The sequence below is a fragment of the Scyliorhinus torazame genome, chromosome 8 (assembly GCF_047496885.1).
Source record: "Scyliorhinus torazame isolate Kashiwa2021f chromosome 8, sScyTor2.1, whole genome shotgun sequence".
Taxonomy (NCBI): domain Eukaryota; kingdom Metazoa; phylum Chordata; class Chondrichthyes; order Carcharhiniformes; family Scyliorhinidae; genus Scyliorhinus; species Scyliorhinus torazame.
The window spans coordinates 123092470-123100976 of record NC_092714.1 but is presented as its reverse complement, the minus strand read 5'-3'; the positions used below and the strand labels follow the sequence as shown (position 1 = coordinate 123100976).

The 8507-nt window shown below is 43.8% G+C and overlaps 1 protein-coding gene across 1 annotated transcript in view; it reads right to left on the bottom strand.

Moving 5' to 3' along the window:
• Positions 1-1272: 1272 nt before the first annotated feature.
• Positions 1273-8507, bottom strand: part of LOC140428089 (adhesion G-protein coupled receptor G2-like) — a 138301-nt gene continuing 131066 nt past the window's right edge. Inside the window, exon 34 of the mRNA XM_072514136.1 lies at positions 1273-5774. Within this exon, the coding sequence (XP_072370237.1) occupies positions 5677-5774 (98 nt within the window). The 3' untranslated portion in view covers positions 1273-5676. The remainder of the gene's footprint in view (positions 5775-8507) is intronic.

The following is an 8507-nucleotide window of genomic DNA, read 5'->3' as shown; positions in this document are numbered from 1 at the left end:
GGCATCGGGGCTGGCGCGGGGAAGAAGGCCATTGTGCATGCGCTAGTTGGCGCTGGCCCAACTGCGCATGCGTGGACCCCGCGGCGCTGGGTGCAGACCAGGATCGGCAGCTGGGGCGGCAGAGGCCGCTCAGCGCCATCCTAGCCCCCTGTGGGCTGCAGAATGGGGTCCCGGAACGGGCGCCGACGCCGGAGTAAAACACTCCCGTTTTTACTCCGGCGTCGGCACTTAGCCACCTGATGGGAGAATCCCGCCCATCATATGTTGGTGAGACTGTCTCTATTTTTATTGGAAGGAGTACACAAAGAAGCACCAAAGGTGTATCCTAAACTCAGATGCTGTATTGTGAGCAAAAAAGACATTCTAAGACTTTACTGTTTTGCAAGAAGGGTGGATGGTGGGCCTGGATTGAAGTCTTTAAAGTTTACAAGTTAATGGGAGAATTAAGTCTGGGAACTGTTATAACCCGCATGAGACCTGCGGGGACGGACCAATTAGTTTCTCTGTGAGCCTCGTAGAATACGAGCCTCCCTGCTCAGGGTCAGTGGCCCATCCGCAGAATAAATGGACTCTAGCATAAAAGCCGGCAGAATGGGAGTACAGCATGAGTAGTCCCATTGGGACCCGGAATGCACCATGTATATTGTTTACTTTGTAATAAAATAAGTTTCTTTACACCTCTCATTTTGGACTCCTCTGTGGCCATGGAACATTCTTGTGCTTTATAAAGTGCCTACAATAATTCTCCAGTTGTTTGTTTCGGAATTAGAATCTGAATGGTTATCTTCGTTAGTTTTTATATAGCTGCATATGGTGGTTGATATTTCTTCCCAACTAAATGTAATGGCCCATGTGCATTGTGCATATATGTTCAACAGATGTCTCTGTCTTGTGAAGGTCCATCCATATTTCTGTCCACCAAGGAATGTCTCCTGAATTTCCAACGATGGGAGGGGAGAAGGAGCAAGAAATTCACCGCCATAAGTTCATTGAGATAATCTTAGGAGGCAAAACATTGTTCCACAAGGGACTATGAAGTGAGCGGCAGAATCACAAGATCTTTGTTGCTGAACAAATGGCAACCAGTGAGATTAATAGTGTCAATAATGGGACAATCAGGGTGACCAACAGGCCGTGGTATGTGCACAGGTAGCAATTCATTAAAACAATGACACAAAATGAAGCAGTATCGAATATAAGTCACACAACTTCAGCTAATGCAATACATCTTACTCAGTGGCTTTGCAAAGATTGTCTTTTGCACTACAAAAATTCTTAAACAGATCGATAATGCATTTATTTTTTTAAAAGCACAATGTTCTGATATTTTTCCATTTTGTTTATCCTTCCAGTTCCAATGGACCGATAATGATACAACGTGTACAATATATCATGGTTACCTATGCGATTTCAAGCAATTCTAACCCTGAGGCATTGAAATGGCATTACCTTGCAATGTCATCGAAATTGCTAGATTAATCTAACCATTTGAACTCACTCACTGCCATCATTTACTACACTATACAAAATAATTGTGAAATACAATTACAACACTTAACCATAAGTAATGTTATCATTTGTTCAGATAAGTATGCACAAATCATCGAAGATCAAAATAGTTACTATAATTTCAAATATGTGATTATGATCAAGCTAATTAGTATTTCTTTGAAGAAAGTTTTACTTCATATACCTTTGAAAGTAATTTTGACGTCGTAATATCAGACAACCATTTAGCTACACTCCCCTTATGTGTATCCCTGCCAATTATTATATCCAGTGACTTAACAGAAATAAAAATCAGGAGAAATGTATAACATTGTGCCTTTTACTCTGTCACCCAAGGGCAAAATGGCTCTTTTTGAGATGAAATACTGTTTTTTTCCCCCTCACTGAAGTTACTATTTGTTATCTTGTAGGTTTAGCATTTCCTCACCCTATTGTAGGGCACTCTCGACCAAGTAAAATAATACTAATTCAATTTAACAGTGAAATCATCAAATAATTGTGTAGCTTCTGTGTTTGCTACTAATTTTTGGACTGGAGAAACCTGAAAACATGATGTGAGTTGATTAGTCAATTCAACTGGCCTGCCTGCATTCCATGTAAATACTTCCGGGTCAGGGGTAATGGGGAGCTTCCTGCATTTGACTGCGGATGCAAATTCATACCAATCTATGGATGTGTGTAGGACCATGAGTTCATCCAAAATGGCAGTGGTCATGACATTTTGTTTGGCATGGTTAATTAGTAGCTCGAAAACATTTTGCTGTTTTAATAAACAGAAGTAAAAAGATGTTGTATAACATTGTTGTTGAAATTCTTAAATGCTCTACAAGGTGCAAATGAAAAATACAAAACCCAATAAATGCACTGCATTCAGACTGGAACAGATGAAAGCAGTGAAAATCTTCCCTTTGAACTGAATCAATGTAAAAACATTTCAGTCTGCTTGGTCCTTCTCCAAATTTATTCTTCATTATTTCTGAACTATATAAACAGCGTTCACAACACGCAAAGTGTCTAAGCATGTAACAGAAACATATTAAAAAGTACCTACTGCCTGCAATAGGGACAGTTAATTTATAATAGAATAGTGGAAAAATATTATTCTTATATTTGACTCCAGATATTTAAAAAAAACTATATGAAAATCAAACAAGCATTAAGACTTAAAATGCACGGTAACTTTCCCAGTAATCCACAGCTGTATTTGTGGAAATTTGTAAATCCTTGCCTGGATCTTTACTGTGATACTGGCTGGAATGCTCCGACCATTGTGATTCACTTTTCCCGCCGGCAGTGTGTGGTAAACCACTGTGTTCCTATATTAAGGGTTGTACGGTAGAACCTGCACTACAGGTTCACCTGGGCCCCTGCATGCTAGCTCCGCCCAGGAGCCGGGTTATAAATATGCGTGGCCTTCAGCTCGCAGCCATTTCGTCAGCTGCTGTAGGAGGCCACACTTCAGATACTAATAAAGCCTCAGTTTGAATTCAACTTCGTCTCCAGCCAAATTGATCATGCGTCACAGTGCATCCCTGCCCATGGGTTTCCCAGAGACATGGGGTGGCTTCAATGGGAAATCTCACTGGCAGCAAACGGCACGCCGCCGAGAAAAATGCAGCTAGGGGTCCGGAGAACCTTGCCCAGTGTGTACATTTGTGAGTCTCCATTGTATTGCTTTATCCCTCTCGATCAACTTTTACCAGTGTTTCTAAACAGACCACTTTGAGAATGGGAGAGCAAAATCAAAAAGTACCTCTTCTAGTTCGCTAAATAAAAATCAATACAATGCAGCCTTTCTGTACTTCCAAACACGCAGTTTTAAAAAAAAGCCTCAGCTTAATTGAACAAATAAATCTGTCATTGATTGCGGAGGAACCATAGTTCGGTCAATATCTCATTGCTGTTTGCGGAAAAATAAATTGGCTGCCATGCTTGCCGCATTATGGCAGTGACTACATTTTGAGAAGTACTTCATTGGCTGTAAAAGTATTTGAGCCATACAGAGGTCACGAAAGGCACTATATAAATGCAGGTTCTTTCTTTTCAACAGGCAGAATCACCCTCAGTGGCAAGAAAGAGCAGGGTAAGTTTAATCCTGACTGTTGACCTTTCTGTCCCTTTAGCCTCTCTTTATTCAGGGAAATGAGAACACGACGCGGCATATAACATAAGTTGAAACGGCATAATACTGACAACTAGAAAAATAGGCTAATTAGCTGTATCAGCCTTTAAGCTGTGCTGACAGCATACCGTTTCTAAAATCAGCAGTAGTTAGCTTATGGGAATGAAAATAATGTGAAGCCCGGAGGAGAAGGAAAGAAAGCACTGTGGGGTTTTATTTTTGCAGCATGGTATTATTGGTGTTTTTTATAGCTGGAATGGTATCTTGTGTGTCATTCTATAACAATGGAATCAGGAGTGATATTGTAATGTAATCAGAAAGTAAATAATAAAAGTGTAAAATTAAAGCTTTTGCTGATGGCTCAGTGGGTAACTATGTGGATTGTTACACACTTAAAAGCAGTGAATGAGGAAGGATGTGGATCAATCTATACTACATAGAGTGTTGGCTGTTCCTGCGAGTCAAAGCCTAGCATACACTGCACATGTAGCTAGGGTTATGACCCCCCTTGAGGGCCAAAGACTGTGCTCCATTCGCTTACCCCCTTACACCGCTAAGTATGAACTCCCCAAATTGGAGCCGGGGTTTCCCCAACAAGGGGAAACTACTCTGTGTAAAAACCCTGACCTGAGTGCTCGTCAGGAAGGGTGGCCCTTCAAGGGTGATTTTGTGTGTACTGTAACAAACCTTTTGTCCAATCCTGTCCTACCGTGCATTACTGATGCCTCTCCCATTCAGGTTCTACAGCTACAAAGGACTAAAGACCTTTTCCTTGTGTTTAAGTACTTAAACTCTTACAAGTAGCAAGTAGAAAATTTGTTAAGTGCCGTCTTACCATGCAGGATATATTAAACCTTGCTCTATTTAGTTCAGTCTCCAAGCTTGTAAATACGTCATGTGTTTCTTCATGTATGTGGATAATAAACCAAGATAGCCCTGTATACTCATAGAAAACTAAATGCACTAAACAACAATGCATGTTATGCATTGTGCCCATATAATTCTGAGATGAGATAATGTAGAATGATATTGAAAGGATTATACTTTATGGTACAGGCATTATGGCCTTGTTTTGTGCTGTATGCTTCTATAATTATGTGAAAAAATTTCTAACTGCTAAAGTAAAAGTTTCAAAATGGACAGAGTGACACTGTCACTCCTACTTCAATATTTTAGATTTGGAAGCCTAGATATGCAATCCCAGACTTTTCAAATAATCCAGAGCATAGAAACTTCTGTGCAACTTTTCGACTAACAAATACTACATCATGATTTGCTTCTCAAGTTTTATCTCCATTGATGGACTTTTGCTCAAGGTTGTGTTGAAAGAAGCCAATATCCTGTACCCGCTGTGTACATGGATGATTGTGGAGTTAACAGAGACACCAATGCTGCTATGAATAACTGGATATGAGCAGTATTATTAGATACAATTACGTAGGCTTTGATGTGTTGTCAGTAAACAAGGATGCCAGTCAGGATTCTTCAGGCATTCAACTCAAATTGATAAAATTAAGTATCCGGCAATACCATCAATTTAATATCACATGACAACGTGAGTAACTTCACATATATTTATGGCCTTGTGCAACTCATCTGCAATTGTGTCCAATTTCAGCAGTAGCAAAGATGAGGAACAGTGACTTCATAAGGAGTAATTGTTCACTAAAATAATCACTATGGTAAAACAGAAATCGTTGCCCTTCATCAATAAAATTAAAATAGTGAAATCTTTGCCTTTTTTTGCCTAAATTTTCATTATAATTGATACAAGTTGCATTTGGCAATGCTTTAAAAATAGTACCTTGACATCCATATAAAGTTCACACCCACAGAGTCATCATGTAGAAACACTTCATAGCCAGAACTTAACCAAATCAAATCTTTCCTTCTGTTATGTTATGTAAACACAGTTGTATTATCAATGGAGTTCAAAAACAATTCTGAAGAACTTCTGAAGGTGAATTATTGCCATGTTTTCATATTCAGACAGAGTGGTTGAATACCAACTCATTGACTGGTTGTCCTTTAAAACGGAAGAATTTCTAATACAGTCCAGCACTCACTTCAAAAGCCATTTTTTCTTGTTTAGAAGGGTGAATACCACAGGGCTTGTATTTGTCAGTCTTATCATCAAAACTCCCTGAATTAAAAAGGAAAAAAAAATCACTGACAATTCTCCATTACACAGAATCAGGGGCGAATGTCTCCCGAAACGGCGCGATGTCCGCCGACTGGCGCCCAAATAGGCGCCAATCAGACGGGCATCGCGCCGCCCCAAAGGTGCGGAATGCTCCGCATTTTTGGGGGCCGAACCCCAACATTGAGGGGCTAGGCCGACGTCAGAGGAATTTCCGCCCCGCCAGCTGGCGGAAACGGCCTTTGTTACCCCACCAGCTGGCGCGGAAATGACATCCCCGGGCGGCGCATGCGCGGGAGCGTTAGCGGCCGCTGACAGTTTCCCACGCATGCGCAGTGGAGGGAGTCTCTTCCGCCTCCGCTATGGTGGAGACCGTGGCGGAGGCGGAAGGGAAAGAGTGCCCCCACGGCACAGGCCCGCCCGCGGATCGGTGGGCCCCGATTGTGGGCCAGGCCACAGTGGGGGCACCCCCCGGGGCCAGATCGCCCCGCGCCCCCCCCAGGACCCCAGAGCCCGCCCACGCCGCCTTGTCCCACTGTTCAAAAGGTGGTTTAATCCACGCCGGCGGGACAGGCAATTTATCGGCGGGACTTCGGCCCATCCGGGCCGGAGAATCGAGCGGGGGGGGCCGCCAACCGGCGCGGCCCGATTCCCGCCCCCGCCAAATATCCGGTGCCGGAGACTTCGGCAACCGGCAGGGGCGGGATTCACGGCAGCCCTCGGCGATTCTCCAACCCGGCGGGGGTCGGAGAATGACGACCCTGAATTAAAAAACACATTATCCTATCCAAAGATACTCAACCTTGCAGTCTTGCTGTGAACTAATGTCATTCATGCACCTTATCAATTTAAGAGGGTGAACCCATTATTGGATTGGATTTGTTTATTGTCACGTGTACTGAGGTACAGTGAATTAATGAATAATTAGAATTAATGAATAGACTTTTATTCTGCGTTGTTACTGTTGCATTGTAATACAGCTTGAGTTTCGTGTTAAGTTAGTTCGGAAACGACTTGTGTTAGCATTAGTCTGGAAGTGCCATTTGAGATGGTGTCAGTTCGTTACACCTGATTTAGGATTAGTTTATGACACTGTAAGAGTTAGTAAATAAGGCAGTTTGAATGGGAATTGATTGAGTACACAGACCCAGATAGGGGCACATGGGGAGGGAGTAGGGGTATGTTTGATTGGGGGAGGGGGGATAGAAGAAGCCCTGAGATACCCAACATGGGGATATTCTGTCAAATTTAACAACAATAGGGCGATACGTGGCGCAGTGGTTAGCACTGGGACTACGGCGCTGAGGACTCGGGTTTGAATCCCGGCTCTGGGTCACTGTCCATGTGGAGTTTGCACATTCACCCCGTGTCTGCGTGGGTTGCACACCCACAACCCAAAAATGTGCAGGTTAGGTGGATTGGCCATGCTAAATTGTCCCATAATTGGAAAAAAATATAATTGGGTACTCTAGATTTATAAAAAAATAATAAAAAATAAAATTTGAACAACAAGGCCTCATTATTATATTTTTGTTCAGTTTTCCACAGTCTAGAGGCAGCTGGATGGAAAATCCAGGGGTAGAAGGCCACAACTGGGCACTACTGTCACTGTGAGCTGGCAAGATGGATACAGAATTGGCTCAGTTATAGGAGACAGAGGGCAGCACGCTTTTCTCAATGGGGAGCTGTGACTAGTGGGCTTCCACAGGGATCAGTGCTAAGACCTTTGCTGTTTGTAGTATATTTAAATGATTTGGAGGAAAATGTGACTGCTTTGATTAGTAAGCTTGCAGATAACACAAAGGTTGGTGGAATTGTAGATAGTGATGAGGATTGTCAGAGGCTACAGCAGGATATAGATTGGTGGGAGTCTTGGGCGGAGAAATGCAGATAGAGTATCATCCGGACAAATGGGAGTTAATGCATTTTGGAAGGTCTAATACAGGTGGGAAATATACAATAAATGGCAGTACCCTTAAGAATACTGACAGGCAGAGGGATCTGGGTGTACAGGTCCACAGGTCACTGAAAGTAGCAACGCAGGTGGATAAGGTAGTCAAGAAGGCAGATGGCAAGCTTGCCTTCATCAGTTGGGGCATTCAGCATAAAAATTGGCAAGTCATGCTGCAACTTATAGTACCTTGGTTAGGTCACAGTTGGAATATAGTGTTCACTTCTGGTCGCCAGAAACTACCAGAAGGATGTGGAGACTTTGGAGAGGGTACAGAAGAGAATGTTGCCTGGCATGAGGAGATTTGGATTAATCGGTTTGTTTTCACGGGAATGACGGAGGTTGAAGGGCAGAGTGGATGGGTCAGAAGCTTTTTCCTAGGGTGGAATAGTTAATTACTAGGCAACATAGTTTTAAGGGGTGGGATTCTCCCCTACCCGGCAGGGCGGGGGGTTCTGGCGTAATGGAGTGGCGGGAACCACTCCGGCGTCGGACGCCCCAAAGGTGTGGAAGTCTCCGCACCTTTAGGGGCCAAGCCCTCACCTTGAGGGGCTAGGCCCGCGCTGGAGTGGTTTCCGCTCCGCCGGCTGGCGGGAAAGGCCTTTAGCATCATGCCACCCGGTGCCGAAAGGTCTTCGCCGGGCGACGCATGCGCGGGAGCGTCAGCGGCTGCTGACGTCATCCCCGCGCATGCGCAGGGGAGGGGGTGTCTTCTGCATCTGCCATAGTGAAGACCATGGCGAAGGCGGAAGAAAAAGAGTGCCCCCACGGCACAGGCCCGCCCG